At 44.3% G+C, this 22,625-nt stretch overlaps 1 protein-coding gene across 13 annotated transcripts in view; it reads left to right on the top strand.

The window, feature by feature from the left end:
• Nucleotides 1-22,625, top strand: part of Itpr1 (inositol 1,4,5-trisphosphate receptor type 1) — a 343,325-nt gene that overhangs the window by 175,739 nt on the left and 144,961 nt on the right. For 5 of the 13 annotated variants that reach the window (XM_028867579.2, XM_028867576.2, XM_028867578.2 and 2 more), the window contains 14 exons: nt 1,004-1,255; nt 1,751-1,892; nt 2,017-2,170; nt 3,118-3,305; nt 5,624-5,762; nt 6,398-6,452; nt 10,061-10,226; nt 10,353-10,523; nt 10,966-11,031; nt 11,620-11,757; nt 15,125-15,250; nt 16,862-17,062; nt 18,757-19,008; nt 21,805-21,930. In XM_028867579.2, the coding sequence (XP_028723412.1) occupies nt 1,004-1,255; nt 1,751-1,892; nt 2,017-2,170; nt 3,118-3,305; nt 5,624-5,762; nt 6,398-6,452; nt 10,061-10,226; nt 10,353-10,523; nt 10,966-11,031; nt 11,620-11,757; nt 15,125-15,250; nt 16,862-17,062; nt 18,757-19,008; nt 21,805-21,930 (2,176 nt within the window). Of the gene's footprint in view, nt 1-1,003; nt 1,256-1,750; nt 1,893-2,016; nt 2,198-3,117; nt 3,306-5,623; nt 5,763-6,397; nt 6,459-10,060; nt 10,227-10,352; nt 10,524-10,965; nt 11,032-11,619; nt 11,758-15,124; nt 15,251-16,861; nt 17,063-18,756; nt 19,009-21,804; nt 21,931-22,625 lie in introns of all 13 variants that reach the window. The other 8 variants (XM_028867566.2, XM_028867573.2, XM_028867577.2 and 5 more) reach the window with 3 other exon arrangements.

The following is a 22,625-nucleotide window of genomic DNA, read 5'->3' as shown; positions in this document are numbered from 1 at the left end:
CTGGTTGTGAGCCACGGTGTACATGCTGGCCACTGAACCTAGGTCCTCTGCGGGAACAACGAGTGCTTTTAACCACTGCCGCTCCTCTTTGTGTGTTTATACTGTATTACATGTGTATGTGTGTGTGTGTTTCCTAGTCCTCAAATTTTGTATAAAAGATACCTTACAGCAAATACCATTCTAAAGCTCTCCTTGATGTTGTTTCTTATATATATATATATATATGAAACACACATATATATACACATATATATGTATTCTATGTTAACAGAAGTAAACATTTCTTTAATTATGACTGTTGTATACCTTCTCTCTTGCTAATACATCACTTTTTTTATTAGCATTTGACATCCCATCATATGCCACAGTTGAGTTCTTCATGTCACGTGAAGGGCACATCCTCACTTAATTTTGTCTATGCACATGGGTTTCCATTCCCTATGAAGAGATGGATTGGTGGAAACTCACGTTTTCAATTTTACTAAGCAGTCTTAAACTGGATGATTCAATATACATTTTAGCAGTAGTAACTTACATGATACAATATCATAAAGATATTGTAGAATTTCAATTACACTTATATGAACAGTGTATTTGAGGTTTCCTGCATGGTCTTCGATGTGCCATATAAAATGCAGAGAGAAAGGTGGTGGGCAGAAAGGTAATTATTTCGGGTCTAGTCATTTTTCCCTATTTATTTTATAAGATAAAGATTGCAAATGTAATCACCTGATGACAAGATTGTTTTAACACAGCTAGACCGATGTGTAACTATAGGATGTTGACCCATACTCTGGCATACCTTGAGCTTTTCCTCCATATCCTTAGTTCAGAATCCAAAATTAGGAGTACAGCAATCATTTAGGGATATTGGTATGTAAGTTCAGGTGGCCGTACGTCACTCCTATGAAATCTGAGGCCACCTGGACTACCCTGCTGTGTGTCTCCCCTCATACTGAGTGATTTCTGGATCATGTGCCTTCTGCTGATTTTTTTTCCTCAGGTATCAGCTTAATCTCTTCGCAAGGATGTGTCTGGACCGCCAGTACCTGGCTATCAATGAAATATCTGGCCAGCTGGATGTTGATCTTATTCTCCGCTGTATGTCCGATGAGAACCTACCCTACGACCTCAGGGCATCCTTTTGCCGCCTCATGCTTCACATGCATGTGGACCGAGATCCTCAGGAGCAAGTGACCCCTGTGAAATATGCCCGTCTGTGGTCAGAAATTCCCTCCGAGATCGCCATTGATGAGTAAGCCTGGGTCCAGCTCCCTACAGAAATCTTATGTCGCTTAAAAACCCTGTGATTCTAATCTTCTGTGCACTAGCAGATAGACCACATATGTGACCTAGTGAAATCATAGGAGAAAGAACTTCTTTTTCTTTCAGATTTTAATAGAATTGTGTAGCTAGCAAATATTGTTTAATTCCTCAAGAAAATATAATGCCAGGCCTGGTTTTTTTCTCTCTCTTATTTAGCCCTTTCCTTCTGCAAATTTCTAAGTGGGTACCATGTGCCAAGGCTGAGGAATGTTAGTGCAGAATCTAGAAAATTACCTCTGCAATACTGGGGACAGACAGGCAGTAAGCATGAGTGACTATGTATGTAGGCATTCATTCTAAGGAAGGAAGTGTAAGTCGGGGCCAGGTTGGGGGGTGCTGTCTTTGGAGGCTAAGCAGCCTGAAAGGCCCTGGCTGGGGAGAGCTTGACATTCTCCTTCCTACTCTCTCTCTCTTTTCCTCTCAGCTACGACAGCAGTGGAGCATCCAAAGATGAAATTAAGGAGAGGTTCGCTCAGACGATGGAATTTGTGGAGGAGTATTTAAGAGATGTGGTTTGTCAGAGATTCCCCTTCTCTGATAAGGAGAAAAATAAGCTTACGTTTGAGGTAAGGCATGGTGAAATGGTCTTCTCTGACTATAAAGATCTGTCATGATTAGTCAGCATCCAGTAGATCAGGAGGACAAAGGTCACTGAATACCAGTTTCCCCTTCTTCTTTTAAATGCACCAGGTTGTGAACTTAGCCAGGAACCTCATATACTTTGGTTTCTACAATTTTTCTGACCTTCTCCGATTAACCAAGATCCTCTTGGCAATATTAGACTGTGTCCACGTGACCACCATCTTCCCCATTAGCAAGATGGCAAAAGGCGAAGAGACTAAAGGTAACAATGATGAGGAGAAGCTGAAGAGTGAGTATCTGAAGTGTCTGTACTGAGAGACGCCCTCCTGGCCCATGCTGTTCACTCCTGCCATGCCTCATCCTGTGACATCCTGTCCTGTCCTTGTCCATTCTCACCGTTGGGAACATGGCAATAGAAACAAACTATGGAAGAGTCAGTCCCGCTGACTCGGGTGCCCATCACTGTCGGTCATTCTGGTCATTCTCAACAATTCTCTCTCTCCTTTGTGTTTGTCTTGAGTCTCTCCGTGTGTCTAATTGAATAATTTGAAAGTTGCCTTGTGCTTTAATGTCTAACCCCAAAATCTAAGCCTGCCATCTGTTCTCTGATGCTCCTGAGACACTTGATGGTAATCCTCCTGTATGATGAAATGAAGTGCACACCTGTAGTTTGACTTTTTACTTTGTGACTAGGAAAACCCATCTTAAAATGTTTATTTTTCCTGTACTTGGGGGTCATAATAGGCACAGAATAATGACCATGTATCTCATGCATAACTGCTTTTCTATAGTTAGGATGGCAAGGTATTTGACTTGATTTCCCTATTTTCCAAGTCCTGTGTGATGTCATTTTGTATACATTATAGCATTGGATTCTGTCATAGAGCCCTTTTTATAGGCTCAGGAAACTGAGCCTCCGAAGAGAAGTAATGTATTCATGACCAAGCAGCTTGTGTTAGAAGCAGCAGTGTTTGTACACATCACTGGTGCTGAGTCAAATTTGGTGGTGGAATTAATAAAGAAACACGCCCCATTGGAGATGTCAACACCATGTCCTTCCCATATTTACCTTGGGTCGAGAGAGTGTATCAGAACAGGGATATGGTAAATAATTTGCCTCAAAAAACCCATACCCCTAATTAGATGCTGATTAGATGACAGGCTCTCTCCAAGAATGTCATGGTCATAATTTGTCTTGGCCCTTTCTAGGCAGTAATGTGATGCGATCTATCCATGGAGTTGGGGAGCTCATGACCCAGGTGGTGCTTCGGGGAGGAGGCTTTTTGCCCATGACTCCCATGGCTGCTGCCCCTGAAGGCAATGTGAAGCAGGCAGAGCCAGAGAAGGAGGACATCATGGTCATGGACACCAAGTTGAAGATCATTGAAATACTCCAGGTCTGGTGCAGGGAACAAGCTGCTCATAGGGTCTCTGTTTAATATCTCCTCGCTCTGCTCTGATAGGGGCAGAATGTTTACCTCATCCCTGTGTATCTTTTCCAAACTGACTCCTTTTAGTTCTTGGTTGTCACCTCCTACCCCTTCCCATCGTGGCTTCGTCTATTCTCTACCCCAGAGCTCCCTTCAGGTACCTTAGCTGTACAGCACAGTGGCCTCCCTTTCTCGGCCCAAGCCGTTCATTGCCATTGCTGTTCACTCACTGTGCTTCTCCAGGGTTCTCTTAGCATGGCAAAGTCTTCCTCCGCCTTGCTCCTCCTCCTCTCCCCTCCTTCCTTTCCTCCTTCTCTTCCCTCTCCTCCTCCTCAGTGTTCTGCCCTTTTTATCCACCCACCTACACACCCATGAATGTCAGTTGATAATCAGCTCCATCTCCCTCTTAGCACTTGGCAGCCAGCAATGAACAAAACCCATTAAAGTTCTGGTCCTAAAGAACTCCGTTTTAGCAGGGAGCAGAGGCACCCCTCGTCTAAAAAGCAGTGCTTAGTTATTTAAACATAGAGACGAGCCAGCTGGGCGCTGGAGCAATGACAGTGGTTAATGTCCTTTGCGTGCTTTTCCAGAAGACCTGGGTTTGATTCCCAGACCCCATACGGGCTCACAGCCGTCTATGACTCCAGTTTCAGGGAACTGGACGGCTGTCTTCAGGCCTCCATGAGTACCAGGCATGCAAGTGGTGCACAGACAAGCATGTGTGTGTGGGGGGGAACCCATACATATATAATAAAAATTAGTTGTTTTAAAGAAGAAGGGTCAGCTGATTTGGAGAACACCATAGGCAGGGGGCAAGGATAATGGCTTTAGATGGAGCTGTGAGAGAAGACCTCTGTAGTAAGGGGGCTTAATCGGACACAGATGCATTGAGAGCTGGCCATTGGCATAGCTAGGATGTCTTGGGATTTAGGTAATGCAGAGTCTGAAGTCTGAAGGTTGTTTTCAAGAAGGAATGGGAGAGGGTAGATCAGGTAGAATCAATAGGCATTGCCACCCTAATTTTTTTTTTATCATTATTAAACCCATTAAGTTCTGGTTAATATACAGTGCCTACCATGTTTCTGCTCTTAACAAAGCTAATGTGAGTCTTCCCACTAAGGAACTTCTTTGAGGATTAAAAAATTATGTACATGGAGCAGAAAGAGAGCAGTACAAGCTGTCGGGAGTTCAGAGATGTAATGAGGCCAAGAGTCTCAAACTGAGAACAGCCCTCGACTTCTCCCCCTCTGTACACAAGGAATTGGCTTGCTCTTACAATTATTCATCTGTTCTCCCCTAACATGATTGTTTCCATGTGCTGTGTCAATTGCTCTATTTCTACAACTGGAAAAATATTAAAACAAAGGGAAGCCTTCCTTCCTCACTAATAATTGCTCTCTGCCCATCTTCCCACCTTTCTATGTATTTTCCCAGCCTTCTGTCAGCCATCTGGGTATCCGTTAAATCTATCCAAGTGGACACCTAGAAGTAACGGTTATAGTTGGTTTTGCATGACACTGAATTTGAGGTTCTGGAAAGATATCAAACAGGATGTGCAACAGTCACTTGGGAACATGAACTAATAGCTTGGAGACAGGTCAAACATCTGTCTCCATCTGGTATCGGTGACAGCCTGAAATTGGGTAAGGTCACCCAGAGAGCTAAGCAGAAGCTAGGAGAGAGGGGAAGGAGGGGTGTCATTAGGAAGCTTAAATGATGCAGCTGACTGACTTCTCTTTGGGGTTCTAGCAACAATCCTTTGGAAAGTGTCTGCAGCAGCAGAGGGATAGGGAATATAGGAAGTTAACAAAATGAGAGCCCAGGGGCTATACCTAAATCAGAGGAGACAATCAGAAATGTTGTAAATACAAATGAAGTGAATTTTTGGAAGTAAAAGCAAAATTTCTGTCACTTCTTTTTGATTCAAAGCAGGCAACTTCTTCTTAGGTTGGGCCCAGAATTGGGCTTTCAGTCATTGCTGATAGGTAGTCCTTTTTGTAGAGGACGGAGGCATGAGTGATGTAGTATTCCAGGTGTGTAACTCATCTTCAGGATGCCAAAGTCTGCCCTGGAAGCTGAGGTATCTTGTGGGCGGACTCATGTGCCCTGCAGTAGTCTGTTACTGTCAAAATGACTGTTGGAACCTAAGCCAGATATTTTACTCTGGGCTTAAGGTAATTGATGCAGCTGATACCAGGCCCTGCCAGCGTGCAGAGGCTTGGCAAAGCGTTCACGATGGTGTGTTAATGTAACCAAAGTGTTTCCATTTCTGCTTGAATCTCCAGTTTATTTTGAACGTGCGGCTGGATTATAGGATCTCCTGCCTCCTGTGTATATTTAAGCGGGAGTTCGATGAAAGCAATTCCCAGACCTCGGAAACATCCTCCGGGAACAGCAGCCAAGAAGGGCCAAGTAATGTACCAGGTCAGTGATGCCGCCCTGGAACCTCAGCCATAGAGCGGGGGGCCGGGTGGAGTGCCACTTGAGGCTCAAAACAGTATCTTCCAGAAAAAGGAAAATGTGGCTGCTCTTGAGGATTGCTGTGCTTTAAGGATTCCTCGATAATAGCATATTAGAAAAAAGACATAAATAAACATTACTTCTGGGGGGTAGACCTTAAGTCTTTAGGAACTGAAGATAGCTGAGGTTTCTAGTGTTGGATTAGCTACAAAGGAACCCAAAAACCAACAGAATCCCCAAAATATTTTCCAAGGAACTTGATTGTCCATTGGCAAGTTTTGTTCTGTATTTGAAGTTCTACTCAGCCCCCCGCCCCAAAAAAAAATAAAATTGGAGAAGGCTAAGGGAAAGACAGTACTAGAAGTAATTCCCAGATAGCCCAAGCCTTCTTTGGATTGAGGCCATCACTCTCTTTTAGCGAGAAAAAGCAACAGGTGTGAGGTCATCTGGGTTGTCCTGGCTCCATGGCTGTGTAGGTAATGACTGGCAGATCTGAGAGTCACCTCTGAGGGTTGCACATGAAGCACATTAGAGTGAGTCCACAAGAAGCAGGTTTTCAGGCCTTGCTATATCTAACCTTCTGTTCTCTCTCGTTTTAGGTGCTCTTGACTTTGAACACATTGAAGAGCAAGCAGAAGGCATCTTTGGAGGAAGGCAAGTGTGCGTTCATTGACTGTGAGCCCTTCTAGAACTCTCACAGGGTTTTCTTTTTCCTTTTTTTAAAAATTTTTTATTCATTTTATATACCAACCACAGTTCCTCCTCCCACCCCTCCTCCTGCTTCCCTCCCACACCTCCCACCCCAGCCCCCATTCACTCTTCTAAAAGGATAAGACCTCCCATGGGGAGCCTGGTACATTCAATTGAGGCAGGACCAAGCCCCTCCCCACTGCATCAAGGCTGAGCAAGGCATCCCAGCATAGGGAATGGGCTCCAAATAGCCAGATCCTGCACCAGGGATAGATCCCAGTCCTACTACCAGGGGCCCCTCCAACAGACCAAGGTACACAACTGTTTACCATATGCAGAGGGCCTAGTCCAGTCCTGTGAAGGTGCCACGGCTGTTGGTGTAGAATTTGTGAGTTCGCACAAGTTTGGTTCAGTTGTCTCTGTAGATTTCCCTATCATGATCTTGACCCCCCTTGCTCATCTACTCCCTCCTCACTCTCTGACTGGATTCCCAGAGCTGTGCTTGGTGCTTGGCTGTAGATCTCTGCGTCTGCTTCCATCCTCACAGGGTTTTTTTTTTTTTGAGGGGGGGGCACACCACTAACTATTTAGCCTTCAGGTTCAGTTTCTTGTACTGCTCTGTCTAAAGCTACAGAGTCACAGAACTTAGGTGGTGCACACGTGCTGCAGGTACACACATCCCTGAACTCTGAACAAGCTATTGCAACAATAACAACAAAAATAAATAAATAAAAAAAGAGAACCCCACAATCTTGACTTTAATTAGGTCTAATGTGAAACCCTCTTAATATCACAGGCCTTCATTTTAGTATAAAACATTATTACTATGGACTCACATATTTATAAGAATAAATACCCAATTTTCTGAGAAACCACCATACTGATTTCCAGAGTGGCTGTACAAGTTCGCATTCCCACCAACAGTGGAGGAGAGTTCCCCTTTCTCCACATCCTCTCCAACATAAGCTCTCTTCAGTGTTTTTGATCTTAGCCATTCTGACAGGTGTAAGATGGTATCTCAGAGTTGTTTTGATTGGCATTTCCCTGATGACTAAGGATGTTGAGCAATTCTTTAAATGCCTTTCATCCATTTGAGATTCTTCTATTGAGAATTCTCTGTTAAGCTCTGTAGCCCATTTTTTAATTGGATTGATTGTTCAGTATTTTGATGTCTAGCTTTTTGAGTTCTTTAATATATTTTGGAGATCAGCCCTCTGTCAGATGGGTTGGTGAAGATCTTTTCCCATTCTGTAGGCTGTCGGTTGGTCTTATTGAACGTGTCCTTTGCTCTACAAAAGCTTCTCAGTTTCAGGAGGTCCCATTTATTAATTGTCGCTCTCAGTGACTGTGTTACTGGTGTTATATTTAGGAAGTTGTCTCCTGTGCCAATTCATTCCAGACTACTTTCTACTTTCTCTTCTGTCAAGTTCAGTGTATCTAGATTTATGTTGAGGTCTTTGGAGAGGTCCAGAGGGGGCCTGGACTGGTCTACTCTGGTGACCAGCCTAGCAAACAACTTAGCTGTTATCATAGAGCCTTTGTCCAGTGACTGATGGAGACAGAGACAGAGGTCCACGGCCAGGCACCAGGCTGAGCTCCGGGAATCCAACTGATGAGAGAGAGGAGAGATACTGAAGGCAAGGGATGTCAAGATCATGATGGGAGGACGCGCAGAGATGACCAGCCAAACTAGTGGAAGCCCATGAACTGTGGACTGGTGGCTGTGGAGCTCCCATGGGACTGGACTAGGCCCTCTGGATACGGAAGACAGTTGTTTGGCTCGAACTGTTTGGGGACACCCAGGCAGGGGGATCGGGATCTGTCCCTGGTCTATGGGTAGGCTTCTGGAATCCAGTGCCTGTGGTGTGACACCTTATACAGCCTTGGTGCAATGGGAAGGGACTTGGACCTGCCTAGGCTCAGTGTGCTGGGCTCTGCTGACTCCCCACTGGAGACCTCAATTTGGGGGATGTGGGGTGGCTTGGGAAAGAGGGCTGGGGGCTGGAGGGGGGGTCTGTGGATAGCATGTGGAGTGAGGAGAAAATAAATAAAAAATTTTAAAAAATACCCTATGTGCACAGCATTATAATTAGCATATTTGGTTTGGTTACTTATTGCTTAATAACATGCATCTCCAAAAGTGTTAAGAATTTGAACACCAACACAGTTCTCTGGGTTGATTGGGGCTCTGCTGAGCAGTTCTAGTCACTGTTGGGTCTGCTGGGAATGGCACAGCCTGCCTGTTTTAATCGTATTTCTGGTGCCTTCGAAAGAATATGTTAAAGCTGAGGTTTCAACCTTGCTCCACATGGTTAGTTTGTGCTTCTTATAGAGAGAGCAATGGCTGATTTCCAGAACAAATGTTCCAAGAAGACAAGCCAACAGTCAGCAAGTGCTAATTACATGTCTGCTTGCACTGTGCTCGCTGTTTTATTGGCCAAGGCCAGTGTTAGTAATAAAGAGAACTACATAAGGATGTGCACAGTACAAAGGCCCACTTTACTAGGAACTGTGAATGTTAGCAGTCTGCCTCCGTGCTTAATATTTTTTTTTTTTTTAAAAAAAGTGACATTTGAGGTACATCTTTTTGCAGTTTTTTGAGTTCACAATGATGACACTAAGTATCATATGACAATTCAGCTCTCCAGCCATTTACCTCCTCCTCAACATCAGTGAAACCATCGTGCCTTTTTAGGTATACAGTATGACTACAGTATTCCCACATCTGGTCCTCTCTATACTTTTCTTATTAGCTTGCAGTCATGAAGGTCTCACCATTTGTCACTCATGCAACTGTAGACACAGCATAGGTGCTAACGTAGTAATTGTCCTGGGGCGACCAGTTGTGAAGTAATTTACCGTTCAGTTCAGAGTCTGTTTATTGATCTTCACTATGTAAATAACAAGAATTATCATAGATATTGAAGTAACCCCTGGTAAATATGTTGGCTGAACATTGCTTCTTTGGAGCAGACTGAGTTTTTTTATTGATTCATTCCAACACTTCAAAGCAAGAATCCTGGGACCAAACCAGTTGGCGACAATATTCATGTAGAACAGAGAGTTGTGGTTCAAGTACTTGTGCGGCCGCTTGACACTACCCTTCATCAAAATGTGGGGTGAGCAGAGTGGGTATAGTTCAGGATACCTAAGAGCCACAGACTAGACATTTTCAAAGCTGAGTTTTCATTACAGATGATTTAGTAAGGGCTAAGTTACAGCATTTTACACAAGCTTGGAAGAAGCACATCCACTGTAGATTTCAGAGCGCAGGTGAAGCGCAGCGGAAGAACACTGAGTTAGGTGTCGTCAGTCTTGTAGTGTCAGCCCTGTTAGCCTAGGAGCATGAGGGCTTGGGTTTAAAAATCTATAGTTATAACGTCTTAATTGTCCCTTCTACTCACGTTGTAGCCGAAGGTAAAACACGATTGTCTTGTAAAAGAAGTTGATGAAAAGTGAGGTTCCATTGCATGGAGTTGTGTTCGAGCTGCAGTTCTGCCCTGTCGGGGCTCACACGCTTGACCCTGGGCCTTTGGCTCACTTGCTTTCTCCCTCTTTCTGCGTCCCTGTAGTGAGGAGAACACACCACTGGACTTGGATGACCATGGTGGCAGAACCTTCCTCAGGGTCCTGCTCCACTTGACAATGCACGACTACCCACCTCTGGTATCTGGGGCCCTGCAGCTCCTCTTCCGGCACTTCAGCCAGAGGCAGGAGGTCCTTCAGGCCTTCAAGCAGGTACTTCCTGTAGCCAGCATGGCTGTTGTGTATGAAAAGAACTGTTGTGTGTTGTATAGTAAGAAGATTTGTGTGTGTGTGTGTGTGTTTTAAAGTTTGTGTAATTAACGGATTGTGTTCATTAAGGTTCAACTGCTGGTTACCAGCCAAGATGTGGACAACTACAAGCAGATCAAGCAAGATTTGGACCAACTGCGGTCCATTGTGGAAAAATCTGAGCTGTGGGTGTACAAAGGCCAGGGTCCCGATGAGACCATGGATGGTGCCTCTGGTGAAAATGAACATAAGAAGACTGAGGTGGGCAAAACCCAAGTTAGGTTTCCCAAGTGGCTTTCCTGCTTCTTGAAACAAAGAAGCATCCTCTCCTACTCTTACATATTAATGCAGACGATAGGTTGGGTCTTAATCCCAAGAGATGCTTGCTGCGTAGCCTGGGTAACAGCTGTTCTCCTAGGAAATTAGCTACAAAATCAAAATTAAGATGTATTTCTGGGCAACCAAGGACCATCTAGAAGAGACTAGTTGAGTCAAGTATAGCACTAGATTTCCCACAGAGACCCAGTAGGGAGTGGCCTTCTGTGACCATGACATCTCCTTCCAAAGGTCGAAGCATAGGTGAATGTCTTGGGCAGCCTGACTGGTGGAAGACGATGCAGAATGTGTGCACTTTCTTAAAGGGTTTACCCGAAAGCAGACCCTGAGAGGCACTGACCACATGCGTGTTCTTTTTGGTCCCTAGGAGGGGAGCAGCAAGCCACAAAAGCATGAAAGCACCAGCAGCTACAACTACCGAGTGGTGAAAGAGGTGAGCTGCCCCAGCCTCCCTGGTCCGCATCTTTATTCCAGGGAGCGTTATCAGCGATGGCAAGTAAAGGCGCAACTGCTCGACTGTGCCCTTAGCTGAACGCTTGGGTTGTAGCCTCAGGTCTGAGGTTGAAACCCAGCTAGTCTATGAATTAACTGAGGGCTCTCAGTCCCTCACCTTTTGTAGGCAATGGTTTTTTTAAATAGGTACTACATAATTCTCAGGTTTTGAAGCAGATCAAAGGTTCATTCATACAATCACTAAGAGTTTGCATCCATGCTCGGCTTTAGAAATCTTTGCATATAGTAGTTTGGGGTTGTGAGCTTTGTGTTTTTCTACCCCAGCAGAGCCCTCCTAAGTCTGGTCAGATCATTTAAGTGACCCATGCACTCATTTCACTGGCTGTTCAAACCTAGATGTGCCATTTACTCTGAATGACAGGCTTTTCTCACGTTGATTGGATTCCATGCGATCAGCAGGGACACGCCGTACTGGAGGAATGCCCCGTCCTAAATTGTTGGTGTATCGTGACCTCTCCCGACACTAGCGTTCCAGGTTCGTTTCCTGATGTTGCTTTCTTCCTCTCAGATTTTGATCCGACTTAGCAAGCTGTGTGTGCAAGAGAGCGCCTCGGTGAGGAAGAGCAGGAAGCAGCAGCAGCGGCTGCTGAGGAACATGGGTGCGCATGCTGTGGTGCTGGAGCTGCTGCAGATCCCCTACGAGAAGGTGAGAGGGGCTTGCACCCAGGCCGCGGCTCTCCAGGGTGGGCCGGCTCTCCCCTCCAAACACTTCACGACTGGACATAGTGGGAGAAGAGCAATATGTGCTTGTGACGTAAAGCAATTCTAGCTAATTTGTATGAGACAGACTCCCCCACCCCTCCAGTGTTTGTATTCTAGAAAGAAAAAAGATCCCTTTCTTCTGTCACGCCGGACCCTTGCTAGATGGGGACCACTGGGTCTACACCAGCGGTTACATATGTGCGGGTTAGTAGGTGCTGTTCACTCTGTCTGCCACGTGACTAAAACAAAGTCATCTGTGCAAACTCTTGAAGGTGTGAGGAACATGAGACTTGATTGCTCTGGCCCTTGGCATTGTCCTATCATCTGAGTGCGTATTTGGACGAAGGTCTCCTCCCCGCATTGTTCCTTGGTTGTTTGCTTCCAGGAGACTGTGTTTTAGAAAGCCACTGTCTTCGTTTGGTTTCTGTGGCTCTGATAAACACCATGCCCCAAAACATCTTGGGGAAGACATGGTTTATTTCATCTTAAAACTCTCATGTCACAGCCCATCATTGAGGACAGTCAAGGCAAGGACTCAAGGCAGAAACCTGAAGGCAGGAGCTGATGCAAAACTATGAAGGAATGCTGCTTACTGGCTTGTTCCCCATGCCTTGCTCAGCTTGCTTTTTAATACAACTCAGGACCACCTGCCCAAGGATGCCACTGCCTACAGTGGACTGGGCTATCCCATATCAATCATTTATCAAGACGTGTCCACAAGCCAATCTGATGGAGGCAACTCCTCGGGTGAAATTCCCTCTTTCCAGATATGTCTGGATTTTGTTGACAAAACTCAATCACCACAGGCAGGAACCTAACTACTCAGCAGCATCTATTGAGACAGACAAGACTCTTGGAAAAGCATTCACTCAAACCTTGCAATAGCAGTGAGGCTTTGTGGTTTATCCACTTGACATATTGGGAAACTGAGGCCTAGGGAAGTTTGCTGGGACTCTGGAGTGCTTAGCTAATCGTAACAGTCTCAGAAGCTGAGCCATGGGTGAGGCATCATCTCCTGCAGCAAGCCTGCTGCTGAGGGGCTGCAAGTGGCGCAGCACCATGCTGGACCGCCTGCTGCTGAGGGGCTGCAGGTGGCCCAGCACCGTGCTGGACCCCTTGTGCTCCTTCATTCGCATTGTCCTGTGTACATGCTGTCCTGAGGACACTGTGGACGGGAAGGTTCAAGGTGGCACAGCTGTGTGCATCGGGCCAGCTCTGCTCTCCTGTGGAGTCTGCTACTTGACATTCTAGATAGGTGCCATACACAGAAGCTCCCTTCTCAGTCAGGGAGAAGTTATGAATCAGGCGGGTTGGACCTTTCCCCAGCCACAAGGAAAGCACAAGCTGAATCCTTCTGGGACATCAGACTTGTAGGTAACTTGGAGTTAATACAGGTGTGCGATCATCCACACTTTTCTAGTCTGTAGTGTGGGGGGATGATTTGATGGCCATAGATTGGTCCTAGGCTTCAATGATAGCCATTCATAGAGCAGTGTTAAAGTATGTACAACCAGTTTGATTTGAAGTTGGTGCCTCTAAGACAGAACTAACACACACACTCTCCCTCTCTCTTCCTCTCTCTGTCTCCATCTGTGTGTGTGTGTGTGTGTGTGTGTGGTACTTGCTTACTCACTGTGGGATGAGCACAGACAGTCCAATTTGTGAGAATGATAGCAATTCCCAACAAGTAACGTCTTGTAACACAATGTCTTCCAAACCTGCCCGCCTTGTAAAGATAGCCTTTAAACCCCAGAAGCACTTCACTGCCCTGAGCTTAGCAGATTCTTTTTCTAGTAGAAGAAATGGAAGTATGCAGGACTTTTAAGGTTGCCACTCTCAGCCAGCAGTATCCCTCTGTCCTGAGTCCTCTGATGTCTTACATCTAGAACTTTTGCCCACAAATTAGAGGTAGGTGTAGTGCCCACTCCCACTTACAGAGACTTGTTATTAAAGTCCTGTTGTTCCTCTGGTTTTGTTACCATAGCTGGTTGCTCACAATCCTGCATCACTTGTTCCTGATGGGTACGTCCTGTCTTCTCCCAGGGCTGGGTTATTTTTTGGGTTGAGTTGACAAGCTGTAAATATGGGCCAGTGTCATCCCACTGCCTGTTTGTGCCTAGCAAGTCAGCTCAGAATAGCTGTTACATTTCCAGGTAGTTCCATAAGTGCCCGCAGTGCTTGAGGTTTAGCTTCTTGACTCACTAACACTAAAATTTTTCTGCCTTGCTCTTGAAGTTTGCTGAGCTCAGTTCAAACAGAACCGGTGGCTGACTTACACTGCTCCATGACTGCCTAAGCACTGTGTGTGGATTTTCTCACTTCACCCTCCTAATGACTATACAAAGTGTGCACTTGTGTTTATCTCCACTTAACGGACGAGCAAATGGAGACACAGAGTACTGAAATAACTTGTTCCAGCTCCCGCAGCTAGGGAGTCCGTGTCTGTGTGAGATTGGAGCAAAGCAGACAGCGTGAGGGTCCTCATCCCTTGCTGCAAGTCTGCCTCTGCGAGGAGGTGGTCGATAAGAGATGTAGGAGGCAGACTGTTGAGAGGAGGATGTGAATGGTGACTGGTGACTTCCACTTTGGAGAATCTCGCTCTCCTTTTACTGCCCTAAATGTTTGCGATAGAGAACTGGGCAGAATGACAGTAGGTTTTCTGTTTTCTAACAATATTTAACTCTTTAATAACACTAAAAATATGAATATGAAATCGCATATTATGTGTGAATTGTGGAAGAGTCACATGACCAATCATGTGGTATGCTCAGGGCAGATATTGCCCCATTCTTCAGAAGGGAAGGCTAAATCTTAGTTTACAGATATGACTCGGGTTACAGAGAAAGCAGCAGAGTGGAAGCCGTTGTCCTAATTTATGATCTAAGGACTATTCGTCTCTTCCCTGGTATATGCTTGACAATGGGTGAACTCTAAAAAGTCAGCAGATGAGCTGAGGATTTAGCAGCAGGGGTGGAATGGGCCCTGCTCTCTGTCCACCTCCATCTCAAAAGCGAGGATTTGGAAATTCAGCCAATAATAGACAGTGGGATCCTTCTGTTAACTGTGACTCGGTGGCCTTTGCCTATGCCAAATCATTGTGTTTGTGCTGGTGGCCAGTGGGAAAGAATTCATTTTTCAGTCATGGGGCATAAATCTGTTTGTTCTTGGTTGCTTCTCAGTGGGTCATGCAAGCCCCTCACTCTACCCACAGGGCCCTGGGCACAGGCGTCTGGATCCCACCTTGGTAGAAGGTATTAGCATGAAGTAGAAGCCTCAGAATAAGTGCTTTTCCTGTCTCTGCTCCCATGCAGGCCGAAGACACCAAGATGCAGGAGATAATGAGGCTGGCTCATGAATTCCTGCAGAATTTCTGTGCAGGCAACCAGCAGAATCAAGCCTTGCTGCATAAGCACATAAACCTGTTTCTCAACCCAGGGGTGAGTTAGGAAGCCTCTGGGCAAACCTGTATGGGGAGAACTGTGGGGAACCAGTTGTCCTTTGATACTGTGTGTTCTGGAACGTGTTAGAATGTAGCATTCATTCCAAAGGAGAACATCTGGACCAGCTGCTAGGACATAGGTACTCCATATTGTAAGTCCAGGATGCCATGGGTACCTAGGAGGAGAGTAGTAGGTCAAAGGTGCATTTCTGCTTTTTCCCAATGACATTACCGTGTCACCGTTACCAATACAAAATGAGAAGTCTCGGTACTCAGCTAAGTATGTAATATGCCGCCCACAGAACGTTTCTATATTGCATGTTTGTGAAGTACATATTCCTGGATATATTAAGTGAATGTAACACATTTTGTTTAAGATGCCGTCACACTTCATACATTATCTTACATACTGCATTTTTTCCCCAATTAACACATCGTTGATGCCTTTGTAAATCAGAGATAAACGTTTTTTCTCACTATCTTCCATGGCTCAATGGCATTCGATAAAATAGCTGTAAGTTAAAGTTCACTTCCTTATTAGTAAATAATTAGGCACTGTCTACTTTTTGGTTTTGTAAATAACACTGCAAAAGATATGTTTGTACGAGTAAATACACATGCTCAATAGAACCACTGGAGCTCTCTGTGAAAAGGATTTCTGGGTAATAGGATTATGTACGCTCTTTTTGGTTTTAAAAAAGGGGGCAAAAGATAAAAGATAGAGAAGACCTAACTTATATTAATCATAAAACTCAGTATCTATGAGTAACTCTGGATAATATGTGTAAAACAAAGTTCCTAGAACATACTGTGGGATGTCTTCATGACTCTGTGGCAAGCCACGTTACAGTGTGCGAAGAACACTAATTATAAACAAAAGTATCCATTAATGGAACCTTGTTAAAATTAGCTTCTATTCCCAGGATGCCATCAAAAGCAGCCAAGCGCAAGCTACAGAGTAGAAGAAGACATTTGCATTACATGTGTTCAGCAAAGAGTTGATACCCAGAATCTTTATAAAGAAATTTTTAATAAGTCGGTTAGGGAAATGGAAGAGAGCCTTTCTTTAAAAAAAAAAAAAAAAAGGGCCAAAACTTGGACACAGCTAGTTGATGAGACAAGGTCAAAATTGATAGACAAGATTTGATTAAAATAAAAAAGACTGTTGATAAGGGTTTAGAATAGCTGTATTGGGCAGGAGGCAGAGCTCACTGCTTAGGGCACATGTTGCTCTTGCAGAGGATGAGGGTTCAGTTTCTAGCACCCACATGGTGGCCCACAACCATTCATAACTAGTTCCAGAGGCTCTGACACCCTCTTCTGACTTTGGCATTCACCAGGCACACATGAGGTGTACATACATACATGCAGACAAAACATTTATACACATCAGTCTAGAACAGCTGTATTATACTGTAAACTGTACTATAAAATATATGCAACGCCTTTTCACAAGCCACTTAGCAGTATCATGTAAAAACAAGACGTTTGCTAACAAACGGAGTAGCGGGAACAAGAGTGAAAGCATGCTCACGTGTACAAGTGCTTCTGGGTTTTAGTGGCCGTGTTTTCTGGCCTCTTTCTGACCACATCCTTGTGCTTGGCCCAGATCCTGGAGGCAGTGACCATGCAGCACATCTTCATGAACAACTTCCAGCTGTGCAGTGAGATCAACGAGAGAGTGGTCCAGCACTTCGTCCACTGCATCGAGACCCACGGTCGCAATGTCCAGTACATAAAGTTTCTCCAGACCATTGTCAAGGCAGAAGGGAAATTCATTAAAAAGTGCCAAGACATGGTCATGGCTGAGGTGACAACCACATATTTCCATCTCCCTCCATCTGGTGTTCTGTAGAAACTTAAGTTAGTCTTATCTGTGTGGTTTGGCACCCTCTTGAGGAGCCATATGGAAGGGAAGGGTGTGCTTGTACGTGTGCGGAGTCTCACATTTGTAGCTTAGGCAAGAGTCTGATTGACTCTTCGTAGCAGTAAATCTATTACTTGTAAGGCAGTTTGGCTTGAATTCTCCCGACAGAAAAAAGGGAAGATGAATGATAAACCAGCATCTATGTGGAGATTAAATGTGAGTGAGCCCAGTAAGCCAGACCAGCTTCCTCTTTCAAAATTATGACTTTTTATTTAATTACTTACCTAATTAATTCGCTTGAACAGTTTCAACTTAGTATTTCACAAGGAGCATCTGGTTTGCAGAGTGGAGGCAGAAGTTTCATTTGTTTGTTTGCGGAAGTTGGTTCTGTGTGGTGAACATGGTCTTTGATTAGGAAGGCCCCTCCTTCAAACACGATGATGGCTCCCATGGGATTTGAGTAAACTCACCCTGTACTTGGATTTATTGTGCTATCTACATCCATGGCTCCAAGGCCAGGAGAGTTGGATCAGCCTAGGGTACAAATGCCTGCTGCGTTGTTTACATGTGTTGGCTTTCATGTCTTGATAGCTCAAGATTTCTGGGCATTTCTGTTAAATGAGTGTCTTCATGTACTGTGTGGACTAAATGAGGTAGTGATAACAACAATAGTAGCTAACATTTACTTCAGGCCTAAAACAGTCTGCATATTGTTCTGAGAAATTTGTACATGATCATTTATTTATTCTGTACAACAAAACTCTGAGTCATGGGTTGCATTTTGTCCCTATTTTTACTTAGAAAAGAAACTGAGGCACAGTGAGGTTAAGTAACCTAGCAAAAGTATTTGTCTGGGATCTAGACCCTTGACTAGTACTCATTAAAGCTGGTTGCTAATAAGCGAATAGACTCCTGGGGGAAGTGACGCAGTGGTAGAGTACTTGACCAGCATGCATACGGTCCTCAGCTCAATCCCTAGTAGTTCTAAAAAGTAAAAATAAAATCCTGCACCTACTGAGTTGAGGATACATTGGCAGTGAGTACATTGTACTTATTAACTTTATTTTGACTTCTGTGCCAACCCTTTTTTAAACTTTTGTGCTTCGTATAGTGCTAAAATTGATGTATAGTAAAATAGGTTTGTTAGAAGCCACATCCTAGGAGACAAATAGGTAGGCATCACCATCCTTAGCTAAAATGACTCAACTTTTTGATGAGGGCTGAAAGGAACACATCTTTGTTAGAAGTGGATTATTTATGATTAAAGAGATAAGACATTGGATGGAAGATTTGCATCAGGAAGCCTTCTACAATATACCAAAAGATGGAAATATTTAAGCTAGAAAAACAATAGCCTGAGAGTGCGGGCCTAGCAGTCTGTTTCCATGGAATGTCCTGGTGTACAGCCTGGTCTTCCCCTAGTAGATTTGTTATGACCACCATGATTACTTCTGTGTCCTTGGATTCACGTGATGCTGTTAAGAAATGTTTGGTCAGTCAAGAAACAAGTGGGATCTAGATGAGTTTAGTGATACAGACATAGCTTGCTCAAAGTCTGTCTTTGTACACATAGAATTTTGTAAGGTTGCCTCACTCCTGAAAGCTTGTAACCCCAATGAACACTTTTCTCTGTGTAGCTTGTCAATTCTGGAGAGGATGTCCTCGTGTTCTACAATGACAGAGCCTCTTTCCAGACTCTGATCCAGATGATGCGGTCCGAGCGTGACCGGATGGATGAGAATAGCCCTCTCATGTACCATATCCATCTGGTGGAGCTCTTGGCTGTGTGCACAGAGGGCAAGAATGTGTACACAGAGATCAAGTGCAACTCCTTGCTCCCGCTTGATGACATCGTTCGTGTGGTCACTCATGAAGACTGCATCCCCGAGGTGAGCAGCTTGGCCCTAAGTGTAGCTAGAGTTTTCCTGCCTTGCCCACAGTCAGGACAAATCTTTGTCACCCTCCAGTCCCACAGCCACTCAGACCCAACCAAGTAAACACAGAGACTTATATTGCTTACAAACTGTATGGCTGTGGCAGGCTTCTTGCTGACTGTTTTGAGTAGCTTAAATTAATCCATTTCCATAAATCTATACCTTGCCATGTGGCTCATGGCTTACCGGCATCTTCACATGCTGCTTGTCATGGCGGCGGCTGGCAGTGTCTCCCTCCACCTTCCTGTTACCTCAATTCTCCTCTCTGTTAGTCCCGCCTATACTTCCTGCCTGGCCACTGGCCAATCAGTGTTTTATTTATTAACCAATCAGAACAATTTGACATACAGACCATCCCACAGCACCTAAGGGCACCTGTCTCCCGGGCTCTGTGACACATATGGGGCCGTGGCTGAGTGGAGACATGGTGGCTGGCCTGGTAAGCCACCTTGAGTTTAACACCTTATAGCTCATGTTGCAAAAAATTTTCACACCACTGGTATTTTCCTAGATACTGATTTTGTGTGAGAAGAACAGGAGGCAAATTAGCCTCTGCTTCTTCATAGTGAGTGGACTAAAAGCATCAGGGCTGTGGAACTAATACAACTCAGAGAGGATGTGCCCCCAATGAACTGCCTAGAAGTGAGGCTAACAATGGATTGAGATATCCTTCACCTGTAGGTTAATCCTTTCAAGCAAAAACTCTTAGTACAGAAATAATGAGTGACCATTCTACAAATTTTGGGAACTATGGGTAACTGTAAGAAATAAAAACTGGTGTATAATTTCAAAGCCAGGTTTGGTGGCATATGCCAATTATCCCAGGAGACAGGAGCAGGAGGATTGCCATGAATTTGAGGCTAGCCTGAGCTACCTAGCAAATGCCAAAGATACACAGTAAAGCTCTATTTCAGACAGACCAACAGAGAAGTCAATCTCCTTGCCTGTTTTCCCCATTCCCTTCTCTATAGCAGTTGTGTTTTACTATATCCCACTCTCACCGTGGTTTGTTGTGGGATATTTGGACACTGTGTGAAGGTGTATTGCTGTGACTGGTGTAATAAAAAATCGGAATGGCCCACAGGTGGGCAGGAGGTATAGGCAGAATTTCCAGGGAGAGACAGGAAGAGAAGGAAGAAGATAGGTGTGCAGGAGAAACCAGGAGATGGGGAGAGGAAACAGGAGATGCAAGTTGGAAGAAAGGTGATGCCACGTGGTATAATGTAGATTAATATAAACAGGTTAATATAAGTTATAAGAGCTAGTTAGGGACAACCCCAAGCTATAGGCTGAGCTTTCATAAGTCTCCATTTCATTATTTGGGAGCTGGCTGGCCGGACAAAAATACTTGTTACAATGGTTCCTTTTAACTTCCTGGTGTCTGTAGTTACTCCAAACAGTACACTCACATCTAAAGATCTGGGCCTCACAGATAAGAGAAAAATGGCATTTGTCTTTCTAGGTCTGTATTATCTCAGTTATATAATATTTTCTAGTTCCATCCATTACCTGAAAATTTCACGATTTCATGTTTCTTTATAGCTGACTAGAATTCCATTGTGTATCTATACTACACTTTTGTTATTCATCCATCAGTTTAAGGATATTTAGGTTGTTTCCATTTCCTAGTACTCGACCACTGGGGACATTTCGGCAAGACATCTGGTGATGTCTAATTTTGGAAGACTTGCTTTCCTTGATATCCCTCCTCCCTCAAGAGCTCTCATTGCACCACAGCCCTGCCAACACTTGATACTGTCTGGTCCCTTTGCTTTCGATTGGCTCATTGTGGAGTGATGCTGGTGCTCAGTTAATTTTCTAAGTACTTATGTACCATGTAATTCACTCATTTAAACTGTACCAATCAGTGGGTGTTCTCACAAAGTTGTGTAGTCATCCTCTGTTCACCGCCCCACCCCCCACCCCCCAAAGAAGCCCAGACTAGCTGGTAGCCACTCCATTTCCTTCAGTTCCCCTTGGCCTAGATAGTCACAGATTTCTCTCTGCCTCTTGTGGCCATTCAGTATAAATGAAATCACACCTGCATGGCTTGTTCTGGCTGGATTGTTGCACTTAGCATAGTTTTTCACAGCTTGCACAAATTTTACAGGCATTGGTACTTGATTATTGCCAAGTAATCTTCCTTATATCCCAATTCCACATTTTGTTTCTCCAGCCGACGCCAATACAGTTTTGTGCTGTTTCCACCGTTGGCCGTTATAGAGGGCGCTGCTGGGGACATCTACATTCACGTTTTGTGTGGACATAGGTCATGTCTTCCCCGCTTCCCTCATTGCAAACATCTCCCAGCCTGAGCAATGTCATACTTAATGGTGTCTTCCCAAATGGGAACAGTGCTGTCGAACCCGAGCCTCTAATTTGGTCAGAGTTTTTTCACCAGATTCTATCTCAAGACCATAAAAACATTCTCTTGCCAGGTGGTGGTGGCACAGTCCTTTAATCAATCTCAATGAGTTCAAGGCCAGCCTGGTCTACAAAGTGAGTTCCAGGACAGGCTCCAAAAATACACAGAGAAACCCTGTCTCAAAAAACAAAAAACATTCTCTTCCTAAAGCTTCATGGTTTTGAATTTTATAATTGTGAATTTAGAAAATCAAAAGGCCACAGAAACAAAAGCCAGCAGGGGAAGTGGAGTGACGCTGTGCACTGTGCCTCACTGTGAGGAGGATGGAGCTCGTGGGCTCCTCGGGTACCGAGATGGGTTTTCACAAAAGCTACTTCTGCCTACAGGTTAAAATTGCTTACATTAACTTCCTCAATCACTGCTATGTGGACACAGAGGTGGAAATGAAGGAGATTTACACAAGCAATCACATGTGGAAATTGTTTGAGAATTTCCTCGTGGACATCTGCAGGGTGAGGCTTTCGTGTGTGTGTGTGTGTGTGCGTGTGTGTGTGTATACACATGGGCATGTGACTGTCATCCTTGTTCAGAAATGCCGAAAAAACAACTGTGGATTTTATTCTGTGAATTTGTGAGTCTGTTCATAAGCCTTGATTATTTTTAATCCTTATTGGTTTTCTTTTTAATAATTTCGTGTTTTATTTTGTATTATAAGTGGTTTTTATAACTCAAGGTGTAGAACTAATAAATTTATTTTAAAATTTATTCTTTAACCTTATAAAGGGCTACTCTTATTCTAAGCAGAAAAATTAAGTAGCAGATAGGTAAAATCCAAGGCATTTTCTCATTCCAAACCCATGAGGTCAGATATTACACATTGTGGCCTCCTATTTCAAACTGCATCTCAGTAAAATTTGATTAAAGAGCATAGGGCCCCATGGAACATTAGGCTCTCCTCATTATGTGGGCGACAGAGAGCAGGCGGTTAACTTATCTGGGGGCAGTTTACCTTTAAGGGAAATTGGCTGCTCTGCTTTAGGTCCCATTTGCTGCTCTTCAAGGTTTCAGACTTGCTGGGTACAGGCAGGAAGTGGGATGAATGGCTGGCCATGCAGTCTCCAATTTTATTCTTCTGTATTATGTCATGCTCCTCAAGCTGGGTTTTCTTCTCTTTCCACAGTGTATATGTTGTTTATTTACTTATTTG

This window comes from Peromyscus leucopus, chromosome X (genome assembly GCF_004664715.2).
Source record: "Peromyscus leucopus breed LL Stock chromosome X, UCI_PerLeu_2.1, whole genome shotgun sequence".
NCBI classification, from domain to species: Eukaryota; Metazoa; Chordata; class Mammalia; order Rodentia; family Cricetidae; genus Peromyscus; species Peromyscus leucopus.
This window is presented reverse-complemented; position numbering and strand designations above follow the sequence as displayed.